At 39.1% G+C, this 24,463-nt stretch overlaps 1 protein-coding gene across 10 annotated transcripts in view; it reads right to left on the bottom strand.

The window, feature by feature from the left end:
* LOC134211077 (roquin-1) overlaps nucleotides 1-23,551 on the bottom strand; it is a 75,328-nt gene extending 51,777 nt beyond the window's left edge. For 2 of the 10 annotated variants that reach the window (XM_062687661.1, XM_062687670.1), the window contains exons 1-2: nucleotides 23,393-23,550; nucleotides 21,465-21,746 (exon numbers count right to left, since the gene is read on the bottom strand). In XM_062687661.1, coding sequence (XP_062543645.1) covers nucleotides 21,465-21,502 — 38 coding nt within the window. In that variant the 5' untranslated portion in view covers nucleotides 21,503-21,746; nucleotides 23,393-23,550. The other 8 variants (XM_062687663.1, XM_062687667.1, XM_062687666.1 and 5 more) reach the window with 8 other exon arrangements.
* Between the last annotated feature and the right edge of the window lie 912 nt (nucleotides 23,552-24,463).

Genomic DNA, 24,463 nt, shown 5'->3' with positions numbered 1-24,463 from the left:
AAGCATATGATGACGTATCCGTGGTTAATGTCCTGAAATACCCTGTTTTCTAAGAATGCGTTAACATTTTTTCTGAACTAGCGTTTTTTTAGGTCCCACTTGCCCCGGGGTACCTTATTTCACGCATGCTGCGACGCAGCAAAGCTAAATCAACAAAAATGACAGTTGTGCGCCGCCTCTGAATCGAGTGGTGTGCCCCCGAAAACGTGAGCACTTTGGAACTTGGATTCAGTCAGGAGTGACCTTAAAACAAATAAGACAACCCTTTTGAGCGGCTTAAAATCCAATCCGCGCCTACTTCCCGCAAACTGAAGTTCGATCAGCCCCATAAATGTGCAAAATATATGAAATTGTCGAGAGTTATAGAATATTTTCACTAAAAGAGCTTTTTAGAAAAATATCTGGAGATTCAATTCACCAAAAAGATTTTTAAATTTTCATTCTTTAAACTGCACATCAGACACATTGGCATTTATTTGAATACAAAAGGAGTCAGTTGAGCAGACTATTCCGTAAAACCAAACATTTTCGAGGTAAATCTTATGAAGTATGCATTTCATGATAAACTAAACTACGCGCTGAATGACCAAGTTCAAGAATAAATAATTACGATACAATTGGCATACATAAATAAGAAACTTATGTTGAGCTTTTTAGTGGAATGTCTTCACTTGTCATAAGACGAGTTTGTACCTTCCCATTTAATTCCACCACTTGATTGTACCTTGACAGATACGTATTTCGACCTCAACAGTAAGGTCGTCTTCAGTGTCTAGTGTCGAGTCAGTCAGTTTTTAATACCAGCACAGCGGATAGATCATAGCGATAAGTAAAAACAATCTCAAATATGCATCAAAGATGGATTTGTTACGTAGGTACTCTACCTAATATTATATTCTTTTCTACCTTCATAAACACATGGATGTCAAACTACAATGCAGTTGAAGAACTTCTCAAATGTTCGACCAGATTCGAACGATTGTTTACATGACCATATGATCGATCTTCTTTCTGTTTACATGGGAGGTGCTGCCGTTCTGTCAGCGGAACATTATCCACACTTGTGTTATGATGGAATCAGCATTACACATGGAACAAATTAATCAACACGCAACACTGAATGATGATTTTACCGCTAAAAATCGTTTACTCATTAATGGATACTTTTTCTCTGCTTTCTCTTTTTCCCTGCTGAAAAATTTACCCATTTTGGAAGAATAAGTGGATTTGCTCATTTAAATAATTTTTCAGCAGAGAGAAAGAGAAAGCAAAGAAAAAGTACCCATTATGAGTAAACGATTTTTACCGGGTAGAGCATTAATAAAGTATGCGACAGCGTGAGAGTAAATCATCGGTTACTCCTTTAGCAAAAAGAAATGTCTTCAATTCTGAAATATTTTCTGCAAAAACCAGTTTTGTCAAAAACTTTTGTGAAATACAACCAAAAAATGAAACAAGAATATTTCCCTCATCCAGCTGGAAACTGCATTTTCTCCTCGGTGGGCGGTTTTTTTCTGAGGGTGGTACGATCACATAGCTGTTTTTCTTGTCAATGACTGAATGACGGTAATTTAAACCTTATGCGAAAAATATATTAGATGTTACCACATTTCTTCGATGGGATTCAAACCAACGACTCTCTATATGGTAGAATGGTGCTTTACAGAAAAATACACAAGATCAAATTAGCACTTTAGGTTTAGGGCGATAGAATATGTCCATAAATTCGCATTTATTCATATTTATTTGAATGTATTGCATCAAAATACACTTAAAATACATAGCTACTTAATGCACGTAGTTTAGCATGGATTTGATGGGCCCTCCTTTTGTCCCGTTTTGATTGCCTTAAATGTGCTAAACTTATTGAAAGTTTACATGAAAAAGTGTATTTTTTTTATTTTTTTTTAACTTAATTTTTTATTTAAATGCTTAATCGATCGAAAGGATAACGGAGCCGATATCTTTTAATTATTTCGTATTCGGAGCAGTAGCAGGCAACATGATTGATGTCTTGATAGCCTGAACCGCAGCCACTTCCATTGCTCTCCAATTCGGAGGACATTGCCGAAAAAACTCTAAACATTTCCATCTCAGCACGCTAGACAAAGCTTTTTTCTTTAGATCTCCCTGAAAAAATCAGATGTAAATGTTAGTATGGCTTCGTAATAATCGAAAAAGAAAGTAAACAAATAGAGCCTCTCTTTTGGACTTACGACGTTTTCAAAAATCACGCGTGAATTTTCCGCATAACGAAGATTTTTTTTCTTTAAAGGCTGGAATCGAACCCACGATCACAGCACGCTTGCAGTATTTTCTAATATATAGGGTATCTGTTCCATTATTAATAACATGCTCCTATATCAATAACATTCGCAAAACAGGCAATTTAGGCTCAATTTGTGTCGTGTTTTGTTGTTTTCCGACGTGCTCACTACTGAAAAAAAAATCACAAAAATGAGAAATAAAACAATTTGCGCACCTGTTTTCGAATGTATTGATTTGGGTACATGGTATGAATTCAATGAGCAGTTCCCCTAATTGAAATTTTGTTATAATTTAGTATATTACGGAGTTGAAGAACTAGTTGCTAGAAAGTTGCTAGAAAATACTGCAAGCGTGCTGTGATCGTGGCTGTTTGATAAAGTTGTAGAAAAAATCATCGCACCAAAAGTCCACCATAGAACACATCCAGAAACTCATCCTCTGGAATAAGTTATTGACAAACTATTAAATGATCGAAACCACCCTTGGTCATTAGACCATCTGGTTCATTCAATCAATCTTTACTCTTACTCCATACAACATAGCGCCATTGTCGACAGATCATCCACTGCAAGTGCATTAGACTATCCGTTTCCAAGGACGAACGGCAATGTAACAATGTCATGACTCACGAACCCTATCAGCGTTTACAAATCGTGTAATCTTTTTTTTTCTTTTCGTTACAATCCTCCGCTTATATTGCGGGTTACGTGCGAGTGTGAGTTACTAAATATTCACGCCGTGGCGGTGGCGCGCACATTTCGTTACTCTACTCGATCACCATTCTTTGTCAATTTCGAAACATCAGCAACACCACGCTCACTAACCGCACACGTCACACGCATACCATCTAATGCACCAAACGAACGACAATCCCCAGGAGAAATTAATCAATCTTGACCCACTAGTGTCTCTCTTAGCGATCTGAAGGACGGTTTCGTGGCATTTAAGTCACCGAAAGCGAAAAAATAACTTCACAACTTTTTCATCTATACACATGCGATGCAATAGCAAGGTTGTGTCTTTTTGAGTGATTGCTTCCTATTATGGCAAAACCAAGAGGTGGCCAACCGTGCAAGCGAGCAACCAATCAGCCCCCAGACTTAGAGTATGACTAGCTGAAAGCGAAAACAGCCAGAGTGGAATTTCAAAAGGGTAGGCGTCCGTGTCTACGTGTTGCCGAAAAAAAAGCAGTGCCGTATCTTGGCCCATCTGTGCGGTCGTCGCAATTTCCTCTTTTGTAGTTATAACTATACGAAAGAAATTTCCGTTTGCCACGGCGCTCAACTCCCGATTATGGGGCGGTGGAAGCGGAGAATATGACCCCTTTCCTATCGTCGTCGTCGTCGGTCGACGACAAATTTCGCTTTTGCTTGATTTGTTTTGTCGTGGGAATCCACATCGAGAGAGTTGCCAGCGCAAGATATAGAAGAAGTGGATGGAAAAACCAGAGTACGTACATTACAAAACGACGGTTCATCTAATAGCAATCTTCTCAAAACCGCTGCTCGAGCATGTATTTGCTGCTCTGACACTCTTTTTCTGCTGCTTCAGATGAAGTGCAATGTGCATTTAGTAGCAGAAAAACAGACTATTGAATCTACCAAACCGGACTGAGGAAGAAGCGCGATTGTGCTCGTGGGAGTGTGTGAGGTAAATGAATTTAATTAATTTAATCCAAAAAATTTAACAAGGCGCCAACCATGGGTTTTGTTATTGAATAAGACCGCTTAAGTTTTATTGTTGTCAAAGTTGGTAAAAATAAGACTTTTCATATTTGCTTCAAATAAAGTTCTGCTTCTAAACTCACTCGAAAATAGGGGAGGGCGGTTTTTTGTACTACTTGATTTTTTCCTGTAGTACTTAATAAATAAATTCCAAGAAAATCATGGTGTGGAAATACAAAAAAATCAAAGAATATGACAATTTATAGAAATTTCCAGACATTTTATGAACTCTGTCAAAATATTGGGAAAACCAAGGAACTTGGAATATCCAATTTGAAAGAAATGTATTAGGGGAGATGCGCCAACATTTATAAACGCAATTAGACACTTTTAGTCCAAGAATCTAGGAAAAAACAAAAAAATGACATGTATCAGATGAAATATCTCTATCTGGTCACAAGCAAATTCTATTTGAATATGAGGCTGACTAACAACAAACTGGGAGCTATATATCCTAGAGATAGAAGCTAGAGGGAAAACTTTAACAATTAATTCAAGCTCTTGTACACAACTTCAAGACAGTTCAAAAAAACTTTCCAACCTCATCGAATATGCATATAATGTAAGTTGTAAAGCAAGGGAACGATCTTCTAACAGAGATGTTCCATGGTGGAATATGTAACCAACTACAAAAATTTCGCAAAAAACCGGAAATTATTCAACTGGGCTAAACGAACACAGCAGTGGAATTTTTTATAAAAAAATCCCTCACTGATTATAATGAAGAATTGAGGAGATCAAAGAGGATACATTGGAGGCACATGTGTGAAAACATTGAAAATACTCCGAAAACCGCAAGGTTACAAAAAATCCTCGGTAAAAATCACTCAAACGGATTGGGCACCTTGAGGAAAGAGAATGGCTCTTTCACTACATCTTCAACAGAAACGTTGGAACTGGTGATGAGAACACACTTTCCATGTTCTATTATCAACCATAGTGGAGACCAAAGTACTTCTGTATTAGATACTGGGACTCAGAACAACAGAACGGAGGAAAAAGTTAAATGGGCGATTGATTCCTTTGAACCCTTCAAGTCGCCAGGTAGGGCTGGCATTTTTCATGTACGAAAGGCAACCTTAACACCCATTTTAACAAAAATATTTCAGGCTAGCTTATCATTGAGCTACATTCCAACTGGATGGCGACAAGTCAGGGTCACATTCATCCCAAAGGCAAACAAAAAGGATAAAACCTCCCCGAAATCCTTTAGGCCAATAAGTTTATCATCCATTATGTTGAAAACAATGGAAAAAATAATTGACGAACACATAAAGTCAACTTATCTAAATAAAATCCCTTTAAGCAAATATCAATTTGCGTATCATGAAGGAAAATCAAAATTAGAAAGATCTTTTGATGCAAAAGAAATTTCACTTGCTGCTTTCATTGATATTGAGGGAGCATTCGACAACACATCTCATAATTCAATAACAACTGCAATGACAAAATATGATTTTGATCAATGCATTGTTTCTTGGATCAATGAAATGTTATCAAAAAGAGAGATATCAGCAAACCTGGGAAGCTCATTCATAAATATTAGAGCTGTTAAAGGGTGCCCACAAGGAGGCGTATTATCACCTCTGTTGTGGTCTTTAATAGTTGATGATCTTCTCTAAAGTCTGGTAGCATAAGGCTTCAAAATTATCGGCTTTCCTGATGACTTATCCATAATCATACAAGGGAAATATGATTGTACTGTCACTAACAGAATGCAAACAGCATTAAATTACGTCTCATCGTGGTGCGATAGAGAAGGACTGAGCATAAACCCTTCTAAAACTACTATTGTACCATTCACACGAAGGAAACATTTTTTCCACAAAATACGCACCTAGAGCAAGCTATACAAAAAGCAACAAATGCTCTATAGATATGCAAAAGAACATTTGGTAAGCAGTGGGGTCTCAAGCCAAAAATGATCTATTGGATTTATTTGGCGATTGTGAGGCCAAGGATTACTTATGCCTCATTGGTCTGGTGGCCAAAAACGAAAGAGTAAAGGCTTAGAGATTGTTGGAAAAACTTGAAAGACTAGCAACTTTTTCAATGACTGGTGCAATGAGAAACACACCAACGAAAGCCCTGAAAGCACATACAGGGGTTAGACAAAAAGGTTGAGATAGGTAAAAATAAGTCGAAATTCAAATCAGCATAACTTTGCGTATAATAATCCGATTTTGATAAAACCAGGACCATCAGAAGCGGACACTCTTCTAGTATACTGTCTTCCTGCAAAACCTGAGATTGGTCCTTGGCCACCGGAAATGTTCCGGGTTTTCCGAGGGTATGTTCAAGATGCATTTTTTCCACTGCTTGTCATTTTATGTGACGTTAACTTTCATCATATTTTATGCTTTCTCCGAAAACTAGAACTAATATGCTGGCCAATAGTGGCTGTAGATCGAGAATCCATCAAAACTACACAGAGATACGGCCATTTCCGTAAAAACGGTACCGGGAACATGATGAAATGATAACAGATCGGAATAATGCAAATATGAGTATCTGACTTCATGGCTTTGCAAGACGATGATAACAGAAACATTTCCAGAATGATAGTGTCCAATGCCACCCTTATAGCAGGTTCCATGGGCCTTCCAGGAGGGGCCGGTTTTGGCACCATCTGGAACCATGCATATATGGGTGTCAAAATTCATGTTTTCCCAAGACGATGAATATAGGATCTTTATTAGAGATATATTTTGAGGAATGTAACTCTTTGGCAAATTTGTAACAGGTTCCGGAAGTTCTGCGAAAGTGACATTTGTTCAGGATGTATGGCCAATCCCGTATCGTTTTCACGAAAATGGCCATATCTCTGTGTGTACCTAACGGATTTTCGATCTGCAGTCAGCATTGGTCAGCATATTAGTTCTAGTTTCTGGGGAAAGCATACAACATTATGGCAGTAAACGTCATATGAAATGACAAGCAGCAGAAAAAATGCATTTTTAACATACCCTCGGAAAACCCGGAACACCACCGGTGGCCAAGGACCAAGAGGTTTCGCATAGGGCCAGTATACTAGAAGAGTTTCCGCATCCGATGGTCCCAGTTTAATCAAAATCGGATCATTCTACGCAAAGTTATTATTATTTGAACTTTGACAAATTTTTGCCTATCTCAACCTTTTTGTCTAACCCCTGTACATACATACATACATGATTCAAGAATGAACAATCGAGTTGGAGCAGTAACTGGTCCAGGAACAGACGTATCAATTCCTATGGGATCATGGCCAACTGTATTCCAAGCCGAAATTCAAGCAATACTAGACTACTCCTCAGTATACTTACGCAGAAACTATAGAAATTCAAATATATGCATAATGTCCGACAGTCAAACGGCTGGTGAAATTGGCAACATGCACATCTAAAACTGTTTGGGAGTGTATTCAGTAGGGTGGCTCAAATTAGTATGGGAAAAACCTTTTCAAATTTGTTCCATGGGCCGCCTTCTTATTCGGCTCTATTTGATGCCCTGATGCTCTGGACAAAATTTCAGCCAAATCGGTCAACGTTTGGGCGGTGCTAAACTCGTTGGAAGTTTATATGCAAAAATGTATGCAGGAACAACCAAGAACAGTAAATTGCAGCTGGACTACACAACTTACGACGAAGAACTATGATACTCATTCAGATCTTGGAGAATTTAATACAGAATGTTATGCAGAAAACCGCGAGAAGATTAGAGTTTGCCCGGCTAAGTTATTAGCATTTCTCTGAAGTGCACTCAGCGAACTGGACTATCGAAATTCATAACTGGCGCCTTATGAATCTTCGAGTGATTATTCCACCGACAGTGCTTCTTATACTCAGTTACCTTCTCGAGTAATCAAGCGTCGATGGGCGTGTGGTCTACATACCGGCCTCCCGACCCTGATGTCCATGGTTCGAATCCAGTCTGCCGCACTTCACTTTTTTTAAAATGAAAATCATCTTTCATAAGGCAACATATTGAAATTCATACCGATTCCTTGTGGCAAATTTTCATAAGGCTTTTGATTGAAAATCATACGTCCATTTTCCTCAGTGTGGGGTTTAAGCAAATTTCGTTTCTTTTACCTTTGAAAAGAAATAAATTCACCCCTACATCACTCCAGTAAAATGCTAATATCTTTGCGTAATAAACTCTAATCTTCTCGCGGTTTTCAACATAACATTCTGTATTTAATTCTACTAGAACTGAATGAGTAGCATGGTCCTTGATCGTAAATTGTGCGTTCCAACTGCAAATCACTGTTTTTGGATGTTTCTGCATATATTTTTCCATATAAACTTCCAACGAGTTTAGCACCGCCCAAACGTTGACCGATTTGGCTAAAATTTTGTCCAGAGCATCAGGGCATCAAATAGAACCGAATAAGAGGGCGGCCCATCAAAAAATTTGAAAAAGTGTTTTTTGAGCCACCCTACTATTCAGTCACTCCAAAAATTGGCTTTTCGTAATGAAGTCAATATATATTGGGTTCCTGGTCACCGCGGAAGCCGAGCCGATAAATTGGCAAGGCTCGGGTCATCTCAGGATTTTGTGGGAATAGAATCTTTTTGTGGGGGCCTCCTTAGCCGTGCGGTAAGACGCGCGGCTACAAAGCAAGACCATGCTGGAGGGGGGCTGGGTTCGATTCCCGGTGCCGGTCTAGGCAATTTTCGAAGTGGAAATTGTCTCGACTTCCCTGGGCATAAAAGTATCATCGTGTTAGCCTCATGATATACAAATGCAGAAATGGTAACTTGGCTTAGAAACCTCGCAGTTAATAACTGTGGAAGTGCTTAATGAACACTAAGCTGCGAGGCGGCTCTGTCCCAATGTGGGGATGTAATGCCAGTAAGAAGAAGAAGAAGAAGAAGAAGAATCTTTTTGTGCGACATCCGCCTCTTCTCTTAAAGCAGGGTTGAAGACTTGGGAATCTTCGAAGGTTGTAACCAATTGGAGAAGCACGTTTATTGCTAGGCAATCGAAGCTATTTATCACTCCGAACGTTTCAGTGACTCGCAAAATCATAAATACTTCTAAAAAAGATTTTTGCATGTATACCGGTCTTATAACAGGCCACTGTCAGAGCCATTATCACTTGAAGCTGTTAGGAAAACTTCAAGATGATGCTTGTTGGATTTGTGATATGCAAAAAGAAGACTCTGAACATCTATTATGCTGATGTCCGGTACTTTTTAATCAAAGACGTAAGTTCTTCAGCAAGGGGCTAACAGAACCTTTGAAAGCTGGAGATCAAATCCCTATACGGTGTTGCAGTTCATGAGAAGTGTAGTACCGAACTGGGATAATGCTCTTAGTCATTCGACGACGATCGCTAATAATAATAGTGATACGTCATTATGTCTCAGCTAAAAAAAGGGGGAATGTATCACAATAGATCAAAAACCTGGTCGCAGTGATGAAGATACCCAACAAGAATAAAAAAATAATAGGGGGGTAGTAGTAGTGCACTTTGGCGACCAGAGAAAAAGTTGATATTTTTAAAATAGCTATAAATTATAATTATACATACATTATACAGGTCCCAACGCACCATCTGTTCGTTGATTTCAAGGCGGCATACGACAGTATAGACCGCGTAGAGCTATGGAAAATTATGGACGAGAACAGCTTCCCTGGGAAGATTACCAGACTGATCAAAGCAACGGTGGATGGTGGGCAAAACTGTGTGAAGATTTCGGGCGAACACTCCAGTTCGTTCGAATCGCGCCGGGGACTAAGACAAGGTGATGGACTTTCGTGCCTGTTGTTCAACATTGCGCTAGAAGGTGTCATGCGGAGAGCCGGGTGTAACAGCCGGGGCACGATTTTCAACAGATCCAGTCAATTTATTTGCTTCGCGGATGACATGGACATTGTCGGCCGAACATTTGCAAAGGTGGCAGAACTGTACACCCGCCTGAAACGTGAAGCAACAAAAGTTGGACTGGTGATGAATGCCTCAAAGACAAAGTACATGCTTGTGGGCGGAACCGAGCGCGACAGGGCCCGCCTGGGAAGCAGTATTACGATAGACGGGGATACCTTCGAGGTGGTCGAAGAATTCGTCTACCTCGGATCCTTGCTAACGGCTGACAACAACTAGTCGTGAAATACGAAGGCACATCATCTGTGGAAGTCGGGCCTACTACGGGCTCCAGAAGAAACTGCGGTCGAAAAAGATTCGCCACTGCACCAAATGTGTCATGTACAAGACGCTTATAAGACAGGTTGTCCTCTACGGACATGAAACATGGACAATGCTCGAGGAGGACTTGCAAGCACTCGGAGTATTCGAGAGACGGGTGCTTAGGACCATCTTTGGCGGTGTGCAAGAAGACGGTGTGTGGCGGCGAAGAATGAACCATGAGCTCGCCCAACTCTACGGCGAACCCAGTATCCAGAAGGTAGCTAAAGCCGGAAGGGTACGATGGGCAGGACATGTTGCAAGAATGCCGGACAGCAACCCTGCAAAGATGGTGTTCGCTTCCGAACGGCGTGGAGCGCAGCGAGCGAGATGGGCAGACCAGGTGCAAAACGACTTGGCGAGCGTGGGGCGTATCCGAGGATGGAGAGATGCGGCCTCGAACCGTGTATTGTGGCGTCAAATTGTTGATTCAGTTTTATCTGTTTAGATGTTAACTAAATAAATGAAATGAAAGCCGCATATGATCAATCAATCGAGAGCGAGACCAGTCATGGCACCTAATGCACGAAAATGGATTTCCAGATAAACTAATACGTTTGGTTAAGGCGACGATGGATCGGGTGATGAGCGTAGTTTGAGTTTCAAGGGCATTCTCGAGTTCGTTCGAAACGCGCAGAGGGTCACTGCAAGGTGATAGTCTTTCGTGTCTGCTAATAAACATCGTCTTGGAGAGAGTAACACGTTTTGACCTGAGTGGTACGATTTTCCCAAAAATCTTTCCGCTATTTGGTTTCGCCAACGACATTGATTTTATGATACGTAACTTTGAGAAGATGAAAGAAACGTACATCAGACTGAAAAGGGAAGCTAAGCGGATCGAATTAGTCGTCCATCGAAGACGAAGTACATGATAAAGAGAAGAGAACGTAAATCACCCACCTAGAGTTTGTATCGCTGGTAACGAAATTGAGGTGGTTGAAGAATTCGTGTACTTGGGCTCACTACAAGAAATCGTATATTCTTGGACTCCGCAAGACTATTCGATTGAATAGAATTCGCTGTTATACCAACCTGACTATCCAGAAAACACTCGTTTTACCGGTAGTCCTCTACGGACACGAGACACTGGACGATACCTGTGGAGGACCAATGCTCACTTGGAGTTTTTGAAAGTAAAGTGCTGCGTACCATACATACATGGTATGGTGTAGATGGAGGACGGTACATGGAGTACGCAAATGAAGCGCGTATTGCATAAACCATGTATTAATCAAAATCATTCCTTTGACCCCTAGTTACAATATATGAAAACTAGACGTGCCTATGCACAATATGTATGTAGGAACATTTATAATGTAGTGGAGGTAACCACTTTTCTTTGGCGGGAATTTTACTAATCAAACCTTTTACCTTTTTAGTGTTGGTAGAATCATACTCAAATCTCAATCCTCGAGGTTTCCTGCACGAGCTAACTTGCTTGCGATTCTGTAGTGAGAGCATCGCACTTGAGTTTCTCGGACGCAATTGAGGCGTATGTTTTGTTTACATATGGATTTTTTTAGCGTATTAAGCGAAAAAAGTTAATTCAATGTATTCAACAAGGAAGAACACGTAAAAATCAAGCAATGATGCAAATCGCGATTCGAATCATGAGTGATTTTCAGGGATTTTCATCCATTTTTTTCCAATGAGATTTGAGATTTTACCAACAATGCTTTTTACATAATATGCACATCCACATCGAGTATCACATAATGAATATCCATGTCGGGTGGTCGATACCCGGAAAATAGACAAAAGAATTTGATTTAAAGAAAATTCGATTTAACACAAGAAATCATAAAATTAACGCATTTCACAAATGGCACAAACAAGATAAACTACGATTATTCACAAAAGAACGTCGGATTTCTATTGCAATTTGTTCGCTCTCTACACCCGCCGCAAAGTTTCGGGAGGAAAACTGGCTGTGACGTGGGACCGTATGTTTAATAGCTCCTATATCCGAACATGTACGACACATTTATGTAGAGCACTCTTTCGCTCACCATTCGCACGTTTACCAAAAAACAACGACTGTAATAAAATATTAAATGAGTTGGTGGTAAGCGAAAAAACCTTACTCAGATATGTGCATGCCTTCAAGCGGAGAAGCTTTTCTTTTGTGTCACGAAGATTACAATAGGTACACAATTTTCGAATATCAACCATGGTCGGGTACTGAATTTTAAATGTGTCACAATGGGAAGAAATTTTGAATGACATCACAATTGAATAGGTATTGCAAACAAGCAGGCCCTTGAGATGGAAAACTGTGCAGCATATTTATATGCCGTACGTTAATAATTGAGTACCAATCCTATCCTAACATGCCGTCAGCTGGGAGGCACTTGATCAGTGCAGTGGGGCGAAAAAGATAACATTGCGAAGGAAATTGTTTGACTACCAAGTATGCTTTTATTATGCTATGAACTAAGATATTTTGAATGAGTGATAAGGACAAGTATTTCTAGAAGAGAACCTTTCTACATTAAAGGACTATTGAAAAGAAACGACTGGGAAAACTGTCTAGTTATATAAATTATTAGAATAATAGCGCATTCAAAGCAGCAATTATTAAAAATTTGGAATGTTGAAGTTTGTGGTTTATTGAACTTCAAACACAATCTAAACAGATAAACATAATATTAGAGGCTTTCAAAATAACTGGACAAACATTGAGTAAAATAATCTTCTTGACTCTAGCTAGGATTGCAAATTTGGTTAGTAGTGGAAATTTACCAGTTTAGGAAAGGCTAAGAAAAAAGCTATGAAGTATTTCCTTACATGCTATTCACGAATTTAATAACTATCAATGTTCGTCAGTTCGGGCTTATGCTGCGGATCAGCAGTAACATAATACAATTTAGCAGCAGCACATATTAAACGATGTGATAATCCAACCCAGTCTAACAGGTATCAAATAGCGAGTCATCTCCTCCCACAGGCGTAACCGCGTAACAACAACGGCACCAAGGCAGGTCTAATAATTAAAACTGACACTCCGTCCGTGGAAAAAGAAACCCGTAGCTGGAGCTGAACTCGGCGGCAGCTTAGCAGCAGGGACCGACCGACAAAGAGAGCGCACAAGAGCAGGAAGGAAAGATTATAATTACGACTACGTTGCCTTTTACTTCCTATTGTACAATGGCCATTTTCACTTTCTCGGTCACAAGAAGTTTCTGTGCATGCATGCAGTCTCTTTTTTTGCGTCGAAACAATGATGATTATAGTGATAAGGTAAAACTGGTGCAGTTAGATACAATCTATTAAGCGGAAAATTATCTAACACCTTTGTGGTGCAGGCACTTGCATGCGGTGCAATGGCATAATTTAGAAGTGGTTATGCATATGGTGCATCATTAGTTGAGATGAAGAATTACAGTGAATGGTATTGAACAATGAAATTATTGCTCATTTTTCATAGAATGTCGAGCGAAGATTCCTTTTTATTGCAACAATAATAAGAAGGATAAAACATATCACTGTTAGATATATGCCTTTGGCTAAAGAGTGGCAACGCTAAACTGATAAACTTTAATGGTTTGAACAGGCAAACGTTGGTTTCAATTTCCCTGATGAACAATTAAATTGAATTCAGTAATATCCAGACCTATCTTAGCTCGGAATGAACCCTGAAAAACCATCAGTTGGTTTTTTTTTCACTTTTTGAGCCGGAGTCTAATCCTATCGTAAAGCCCAACCCATGGCACCAAAATAACGGCGTGCCCACGGTCCGACGACGTGTTGTAGAAACGTGCGACAATCCTTATATCGTATTATATTATTTTCACTCACTAATATAGCAGTTGTTCAATTGCCGAACCCTGTGCGCAAAAACTCACTTTTTTTTACCCTTATCTTTTTTATGATTTGCTCGCAACAGTTTTCATTCGACGGAGAAGCATGTCCCATTGTTTCCTATCAAAAATGGGCCAGATCAAACTGTGGTATCAAAAGTTATGGCTAAAATACGGTTTTAATAAAAAAACACGCTACAATATTTTACTCTAGTTTATTTTAGTTTATCTAATGCACAAGATCATCCAGGGTTTTTTTTGTATAAACTATAACGCATGACCTGATCCCCCCTCCTCCACCGTCATTGAAGCTTCTAATGTTATCTACCAGAGCTTTGTAACATCTAATTGAAATATATATATCATCACAATGTCAACCCCATGGACGATATGTCTAAAAATAGCAGAAAATGATCAACTGCTACGGTTCTATGATTATGTATCCATGAGATGAAATGAAAAACAACGTAATTTTAGTAAATAGCAGCATAAATTTAAACACATTTGGTTGGTCTTTATTACAGTCACTATTTCGACTTCTTTCGTTAACTCATTTGCTGACAACGTCTGTCATAATATACAGTTTTGACCCGCTTTGTCACCCCAAAAAAGTTTGAAAGATTTTGTCGTTCCTTTTATTTTTGCAAATAATACGGCAAACAACAATGATTTTCATGAAATAACTTTCACGGCATGTGGTTTATTATGAATCATTTCTGAGTACCTGTCATGAATTTTGTGAGGCCTTTCGACAAGAAATAATGGGTTACTTTCAGGTATTTTGCCTTCCCAAGACATAAACTGATTCATATTTGTGAAACAAATTGAAAAATTGAAAACCAAACATTTTCCGATTTTGTCATATTTCCTATTTTATCAATTCAACCCAAAATTCACCAGTGATAAAATCGGGATACTACTGTATAAGTTTTTTTTAGATAAAAATTTGCCCTAAATTGCGCTTGGAATTTATTATTTCAATTTCAAACGCAGCGGTATTATAAGATATAACTGGTAATATTATATTGCATTACAAATTCATTGTCTGTATTTAACTGATTTAAGTTTGCCTGCACAAACTGATAGTCAGAATCTGGGAAACTGAACAGCTACCGAAGGAGTGAAAGGAAGGGCCCCATCTACAAGAAAGGCGACAAGCTGGAGTGTAAGAACTTTCGAGCGATCGCCATCTTTTACCCTTTCCCGCCCACGACTTTTTTCAAAGATTTGAATAGGAAGGAATCATCTTTGAGAAAAACGCTAGAACAAAAGATTTTGGGAATAGCCAAAATTAGTGGAAAACGAAAAAAAAGTTTTTGATTGTAACTATTGATTTACAATTGATTGTTTTCAATAGTTTTACTATTTGTTCTCAAAATTGATTATATTTCCAGTCTAATGGAACCATAAAGATGTGTCAAATATTCCTTTTTGTTGTTGAAACAATTCGATGAAGGTTAGAAGGTGCAAAATTTGATGGTGCTCCACACCATGGGCGGGAGAGGGTTAAAACCGCCTACCAAGTGAAATCCTAGATCATCTTCCGTCGTCTGTAACAATTAGTAAATGAGTTCGTGGGAAGTTATCAAGCCGGTTTCGTTGACGGCCGTTCCACAACGGATCATCTGCTCATTGATTTCAAGGCGGCATACGACAGTATAGACCGCGTAGAGCTATGAAAAATTATGGACGAGAACCGCTTCCCTGGGAAGCTTACCAGACTGATCAAAGCAACGGTGGATGGTGTGCAAAACTGTGTGAATATTTCGGGCGAACACTCCAGTTCGTTCGAATCGCGCCGGGGATTAAGACAAGGTGTTGGACAGTGGACAGTGGCAGAACTGTTCGCCCGCCTGAAACGTGAAGCAACAAAAGTTGGACTGGATTTATCCGCATTGAAGACAAAGTACTTGCTTGTGGGCTGAACCGACAGGGCCCGCCTGGGAAGCAGTGTTACGATAGACGGGGATACCTTCTAGGTGGTCGAGGAATTCGTCTACCTTGGATCCTTGCTAACGGCTGATAACAGGCGAAAGCGCATAATCTGCGGAATTCTGGCCTACTACGGGCTCCAGAAGAAACTGCGATCAAAAAAGATTCAACACCGCACCAAATGTGTCATGTACAAGATGCTGATAAGAACGGTAGTCCTCTACGGACATGAAACATGGGTAATGCTCGTGGAGGACTTGCAAGCATACGGAGTATTCGATAGACGGGTGCTTAGGACCATCTTCGGCGGTGTGAGCCGGCGAAGAATGAAGGGTACGATGGGCTGGGAATGTTGCGAGAATGCCGGACAGCAATCCTGTAAAGATGGTGATCGCTTCCAACCCGGCAGGTACGAGATGGCGTGGAGCACAGCGAGCGTGGTGGGCAGACCAGGCGGAAAATGACTTGGTGAGCGTGGGGCGCATTCGAGGATAGAAAGATGCGGATTCGAACCGTGTATTGTGGCGTCAAATTGTTGATTCAGTGTTATATGTTTAGATGTAAACTAAATAAATGAATGAGTACACTAGGTCGCTTTGTACGCAGTTTGTTTTCGGTTATGTGTGTCCTTTGCATTTATTGAAACATTGAGTTACCCCAAACAAATCCACAAAAATCGAAGGAATATCAAGTGATATTTAGAAAGAAATTGCAATTGAGGTATACCGCGAAAATGGCACAATTTATTTGCGTAAAAAGCAACCCCAGTGTACATGGTAACCCAGTGGCGTCACAGAACCCCTCTTTTTACCTGTCAATGATACGAAAAATGAAAATTTTGATATTTTAACAGCCCAAATGGGAAATAAAATTATCAGATTTGTTTTACCTAATCAAAATCTAGTTATTCTATGCATTTTGGTAAGTCGAGGTTATGGAAACGCCACTGTCGTAACCTACTCGTTCCTTATTCCATTCTATGGATTTGAAGGATAGATTTCAACAATTCCTCTTGTAAATACATGATCTCTGAGAATTAAAATGTAGATAGAGATGAACCAGCAGTGGGCTGAAAATCTCTTTAACAAAGATACAAGAAAAGTAAATTTGACTACAACTTCTTTTTTCGGCGATATAAGTCCAACAAAATGTCACCTTTTTGCCCTTCTCGTACAAAAAAGTTGTACGTTACTGGAATGTCCACAAAAAAGTTGTAACCCTTCGAAGATTGCTTGTTAAAACCATATGCAAGAAATCGATTATTCTGCCAGCACTGCCAAAATACATAGACTAAAAATTTAACTGAATGTTATTTCTAAATTATCGATCCATTACATTTATTCGGAATCATTTCTCAACGTGAAAATCGGGACAATAATGAAGAAGGATTTTGCCACAAACAACCGTTGCGTGGTAGTTCTGGCAGAAACATTGATTTCTTCCATATTGTTCAAACAATCAATGTTTGAAGCGTTATAACATGTTTTGAAGACGTTCCAGCAACGTACCTTCTTCAGCAAAGTGTTTCAGACTATGAACTATAACGTACTGAGTCACGTTATTGACGATAATTTATTAAAGCCGCTTGGAGCAGAAATGCTAAAAAGGACGTTTTCCCATATTAATTTCCATGTAAATTTCAACCGCGATGCGGAAAACGGGTACGGGTACAACCAATCGAGCCCATCTTTTGCACAGTCAATTGGAGTCCCAAAAAGAGACAGAAAACGTTGATCTCTCATGATTGAATGAAATTTGAGTTTTTCCATACAACTGCGACCAATTCTAAATTAGGCATTGCAATTTATCCCATAATTCGATCTTCTGAGCAAAGATACTGATGATATGCTGTGATATCGATCTTAGTTATCTATCTGCTCAGATAGATAACTAAACAAAGTGCAATGTTTGCTATGGAGAAAAGTGTTTTCACTGCTTTTGTTGTAGCAACGCCCTCGCAACGTGTACAAACCCCGAACCGCGTTGGCTATCAGTTCTTGCAGTTTTCGAACTGAAAGTGCCCCAACGTGTTGAGTTTTGCCTAACACTATTGATCGGTATCGAAGAAATCGAAAGATTTGGTGCCAATTTGTTCAAAAACAGTTTTTTGTTGTTTTCTCAGAATTGTGTAAAATGGATGAATGCAGTTTCTCAAATAAATGATTAAAATGCATCCCAACATATTTTACTTTCAATTGTACAATAAAAATTACACTACATAGTAAAATAGCAACTTAAAGGTACTAAACGGCTACTTTTAGAGTTTTCAGACATAGCGCATTGCCTTACAGACTTCAATATTTGGAAGGAAATGGGTCTTCACAGGCCCGAAAGGCTATCATTTCACTCCAAAATCGAACTTTTTATAGAAGTCTCGGAGACCCATGATGTTATATACCAATCGACTCAGCTCGTCGAGCTGAACAAATGTCTGTCTGTCCGTGTGTATGTGTGTGTGTGCACGAAAACCGAAAAACATTAGCCACTTTTTCCTATAGTAATTCTTAACCGATTTTCTCGCAACAAGTTGCATCGACAGGGGACAAAGCCTTGTTGATCACTATTGAAGTTGATAACGATAAACCAATCATTTTACAAGTTATTAAGAAAATGGAATCAAACCATATAAGGTTGGTGTCTTGGAAAATACGGGAAAGGCAGTATCACCTCTCGGTGAATTAAGTTGGGTTTTTAAATTTTGAAATTCGACAATTTCTTGACTCTTTTCCATTTGATACTTTGCAAACAAATTTATGTAGGTCCTCAATTCTCCCAGTAATTTTTAATTCCTTTTCTCTTCTAACTATGTACTGTTAGAAACAAACTGAAATATAGTTCATTCAAAAGGTATTTTATTAATCACAAATTAGCCTTTTCTGACTTTATAACACCAAATATGTTATTTGTTTCTAGAACTGCATTTGGAGGAAAACATTATCAACACAATTAGGTTGTTCCCAATTTACCAGATTTATTCCGACCGCGAATTGTAAAATCACCTTTAAGGTCACTCCTGACGAAATCCAAGATTAAAAGTGCTCGCGTTTTCGGGGGCACACCACTCGATTCAGAGGCGGCGCACAACTGTCATTTTTGTTGATTTAGCTTTGTTGCGTCGCAGCATGCGTGAAATAATAAAAATGACAGTTGTGCGTTGCTTCCGTATCGAGTGGTGTGCCCCCGAAAACGCGAGCACTTTTAATCTTGGATTCCGTCAGGAGTGACCTTAATGGCACAGCATGGGTCAATAAGGCCGACTTTCTTGATCCTGTACATATACAAACCTGAAGTAACAGATTGACAAAACGCGGCAATTTGTTGTTCAAACTATTGTATCCACTGATCAACCGTAGGTCGCTGTCTCTGAAGAATAAGCATGCTGTCTACGAGCGAATCACACTCCCATGATTGAATGTGGCCGATCTGGAAGAGCTACTCAAAACCTCATCGTTTGAAATTCTAACGAGTTCAAAATAAGTTTCTGTGGGTAACTATTAATAATACTTCCCACAAGACACAAACATCTGTAGTCCACCGTCTGGCTAGGCAGAAGTTTGTGGAAATTAAAAAAATCATAAATTTGCTTAACATAATTCGATTTTGATGAAACCGGACCATCGGAGGCAGACATTTTTTCTAGATTTCTGCCCCAATTCTAAATTTTGGATTCCAAAGATCTCCCGGGTTCGGACATGATGGAAATATAATGTTTGTCATTATTTGTGCCTTCCCCAGAAACTAGAGCTAATTTGCTGAGCGCTGCAGGGGCCCTACTTAGCCATGCTGAGAATGGCTGTGTTAGATTCCCGGTCCGGTTTAGGTTAGCCTAATGAAAGAAAATTCGCAGTCTATCAGGAATACGCTCAGATATGGTCCTTTCTATGAAAACGATCCTGGGAATATGATTATATATGACTATAATAAAGACGCCATAAAACTTATTGACCAATCAGTAATATTTTCCGGTGTCCTGGGAGAGTTGTATCCGTTCAATGACCGAATTCCCAGGACCGTTTTCATGGAATTAGTTATCTCTCTGTGTATTTTCTAAACAAAGTTCTAGTTTCTGAGACGCTTTCATCAAAGGGACAAATTGAATAAAGTTAACGTCACAAAAAATGACAAGCATGGTACGACTCCAAAAAATTTTCAAACGCGTTTTCAACATATCCTCGGAACTTTTTGTCTAACTCCGGTAGGATGTAGTTAGGAAGACAAATTGTACTTTTAAGCAATATTAAAACAGTGACTACTGAAGTTGAGATATATAATCGTCCCTCAGGTATACTGTGTATTAGAATTTAGAAAAATTATATATTATGTAGAGATGGTCGCAGTTATCTCCACGACTTAACAATAAAATGGACTGGTGTTCCAGCATATTTCTTTATGCCAGAAGCTTCTGAATCTAAAGTGTCTTTAATATCACCAATATTCCTTTAAAAACAATGGCTATCATTGCTTGAGTACCGTAGGTCATAACATCTATCAATGATTAATAAATCGGATAGATAAGATTTACATATGCACAAAATACACTTCCAAGTTCATACTACTTTTATTTCCAATAGAGGCTATCGATTGTTCATGGCCATTGATTTCAACAATTTAATGGGCGTCAAAGGCACGTACTAATTGCTGTTGCTACGTGCTAGTAAAATAATCTATGAAATGAAATTGAATCATAAATTCATAGAAGCGTAAAAATAAGTTCAATTTATATACTTCATTTGTTCAACTTTTTGTTTAAGTAATCCTCAATACCCCGAGTTGGGTACAACGAATAACGTCAAAACCTTTTTTGCTGGCATTCTCCCTGATCGGTATTCGACTTTCTGCTTCAAGCAGCGAGAATTGTATACGTGTAAAGCAAAAACTTGCCGATCTTCTACCACCACTGCCCAGACAACTTGACTTGACCACGATCATTGGGAGCTCGTTCGCTACCGTCGTCGTCGTCCTCTTGCCTTGTCTGCCTGATGCTATTTTGCCACTACACGATTCGTAATTCGTGCACTGCCCTCTGTTGGCTGCCTCTGCCTGCCAGAGCAGCAGAGCAGACTAAGGAGACAGGAATTTTCCTATATTTGTTCATGCCACCAAACCTCGATACGTGATGAAGATACGTTGATGATGACGACTTCGTTGGTGCCGTTCCTCCGACCAACTACTGGTTATATTTGTCCCGGTGTGTCGCGGCCGCAGTTTCATCATGGGTATGACTCCATCAATTTTCCACTTTTGCTGACCACGGATGCCATTTACGGTGGCGCACTATGTCGCCTTTCTATCCGGATTTCGGAAGTCATGATTCACTTTTTCCCTTTCCTTAGGTACACGCACGACCGTTCACTCGATTTTCTTCTTCCTCGATTATTTGTGTGCCTTTTCTCCTTCACCTGTGGCCTTTTCCCAAAGAAGGCGAAATTTTCACATCATTCTCATATAGGGCTAGCTTTTTCAACCAGATCAACACCATCTTGCCCAGGGGACCCCGAAACCAAGTTGAATTTTTTTCTGTACATCACAAGATTTATTTTCACCTTGAACAGCAATTTTAAAAAACATTACACATTTCCTAATCGGCGCAAGTTAAAAGTGATTTTCATTTTTCAAGACATTTTTTTCTTCTTCACACACTCGCACTCCCACGACGACGTATAACCACTAGACACTTCTGCTTCGTTGCTAGGCTCTCCTGGCACTGTGACTGTGTGGCGCTGTTACGGTGCGGCGGCGAGTGCCTTCACTTTTGCTGTCTTTCGATGGACTGACTTTTCGTTTGTCGTTCGTTTTGCGCTTTTGACGTGTGCGCAATTTTTACAATATGTGTATGGGGAATCGGTTGCCAGACTTGTAAGGGATTAGTACAAGTAAGTTGCTTATGAATTATGTAAGAATCAGTATCGTATATATAATGCCTCTAACTGCTACTCTATTTAGTGTCATGCTATTACCCGGCAGAACATTAAAAAAAATGATAAGCATCATAACAGCTTCATAAAATATTACACATTTGTAATTTGTTGTCAACTATTTTGGATACATATACGATAACCTGTCGATTAGATCTGTACATTGGCAAGGATTGACAAAATACATATTTTAATACTGAAAATTTTGGGTATTATCAATAACAACTGATCAATAGGATAATATGAAATTTAACAAGTTTAAAGTAGTAGTTGGAATACGAATGTCACATGATGGACGAACAACCAGTTATTGAGAAATATGTGAAATTTCACAGAAACCAACCATTTAATGTGTGTATAATAAAACAAAAAAAATTGTGGTAGGTATTTCGTGGTATTTCCATAGGTGCAATAGTGTTATATCGAGGAATAATCGTACTGATGTTCCTGAACTCCTGCAGCTGGATATGATGTAGTTAATTATAACAGAACAATGCTTATCAAGGCTGTCGTCATGAACTTTGAACAATTCGGGGGGCCTTCCAAATGTATCCGGTTGAGTAAACAGTCAAGAGTCGTGCTCAAGAAAGATTAAAATACTTGGTACAGTAGACGTTTGCTGATTGGATTTTCTTTGATTGGAGCGAAATTCATAATCAAAAAGCAGTTCAATACATTCAAGGCAGTCGCTAGTTGAGGTGAGTTCGTGGCCCACCCAGCGAATGTTATCATTAGCATAAGTCAAACATTCAAGATGAAATGAAGAACTAGTCAATGGGTCAAAACTCAAACAAGCCTGAACTTTCATGAACCTCGATTGCTTTAGAGCAGAAAATAGGCTATACAGACAACCAGTGGCGTAGCCAGAAAATTGGTCTGGGGGGGGTTTTCCGAACATTTTTTTTTCGAAAAAAAAAATTTCTTCTGAAAATTTTGTCTCTGGGGGGGGTTTTATGCCCAAAACCACCCCCCTGGCTACGCCACTGCAGACAACTAGTTATGTTATGTTATATGATATGGAATAACTTGAAATTGTTTTAAATAAAACGTAATAACACTTGTTTGATGTGATGAGATCCTACGTAGCTCCTATTTAGTCTTGAGCTGATGAGAAGTCATGACCAACAATTAGTTTACGTTTAAAGATAATATGTAAAATAAATTACAATCACAATATGTATATCGTAAAAAAGAAAAGATAGAATTGAACTATAGATTTTTCTTGAATATATAGTTAGGATAAATCCAATTCAATAATCCATATACTATTTACCACATGGAATAGTAATAAATCAAAGTTTCTATAATAATTATAATAGCCAATAAAGTTTCTGCTTAGTATTTCGAACCAGGAAAATGAATATTAATCATACAATGGAGCACCGTACAAGTTTGGCAACACTGCTCTTACGTTTTGTCCTTTCTGGTTGGCACACTTCACATCGCAGCTTCACATATTTTCGCGCACGCACACACTGACAAGCGGACACGACTCGTAGAATTTCTTTTCTATCTATTTTTACAGGATGAAACTTGAAACTATCCTACGTTTTCCCAACACCGTTGAATCGTTGCGATAATTACCAATATGAAGCTTACACCGACAATGAATCACAATACCGGAAGGTAGAATCGTACTGGTTGGGTTTTACTGCTACGAAGAGGAAAATATAACTTTTCCTCTTTTTTTCTGTCACGCCACGGTCACACGAAACGAATCACAGTCGAAGCAGACGGATGAATGAATGTTGAGAAATATAACGGGGGTATGTGTGTGCGTCAGCTGTCATCTGTCGAGTTGTCATCATTTTTTACTACTCCTTCGTGCTCGTCGTGCGTGTTTAATCACCACCACATGCGTGCTACGCATAAAGTACGAGCTGAAGAGAAACGTCAAAACATTTCTGGTTGTATATATACGCGCGCAAAGAACCGCAAATGGCCTGCGGGAAAACATCGCGAGGGGTGATTCAGAAAACTCTTTTGTAGAATTAAGGGCGAAGTTGCAAGACGTTCAATGAAGTTGATTTCTTTTTGAATAAATAGCTTGTTATCTATATCATTTTAAAAGTATATAATAGCTTTAGGGCCCCCCCCGTTGTGGCCCATCAAAATTATATAAACCTTTCATACAAATAACATTTATGCATATTCTACGTCTCGCGTGATGTGAGGCGTTTCGAATAAAGTGAGAATTGTCGATACCTCCCATTTGAATTGCACGGTCGTCTCGCGCAAGAAACGTCTAATTCGACAATTTTTGAATCACACGAGACGTATAGAATAAGCACAATAATTATTACCAATAACGTTATTTTTTTTTCAAAACCAATGAAGTATAATGAACTTGTAGTGCTTACATGCCTACAACTTTGTCCTTTGTCTAACAGGAAATGACGCTGAATAAGTAATCTGAGGCGTAAGAAAGTAAAATGTCATTCGATTGACACGTGACATTTTGGAGAGGTTTCACTCTCTATAGGGTGGCTGTGCCAGTAATAGTGGTGTACCAGTAATAGTGTCAACTTCGCTGAATTTAGTGCATTCTAACTTTTACAAATTACTTCATAGCATAGCGCTTGCTTAAAAAGGTGAATGTGAGCGGAAAAGTTTACAATTTTCTGGGAAAAACATCATTTTTCCTTAACTTTTTGG

This window comes from Armigeres subalbatus, chromosome 2 (genome assembly GCF_024139115.2).
Source record: "Armigeres subalbatus isolate Guangzhou_Male chromosome 2, GZ_Asu_2, whole genome shotgun sequence".
In the NCBI taxonomy this organism is placed as follows: Eukaryota; Metazoa; Arthropoda; class Insecta; order Diptera; family Culicidae; genus Armigeres; species Armigeres subalbatus.
The sequence above is the reverse complement of the archived record's forward strand: the minus strand, read 5'-3'. Positions and strand labels throughout refer to the sequence as shown.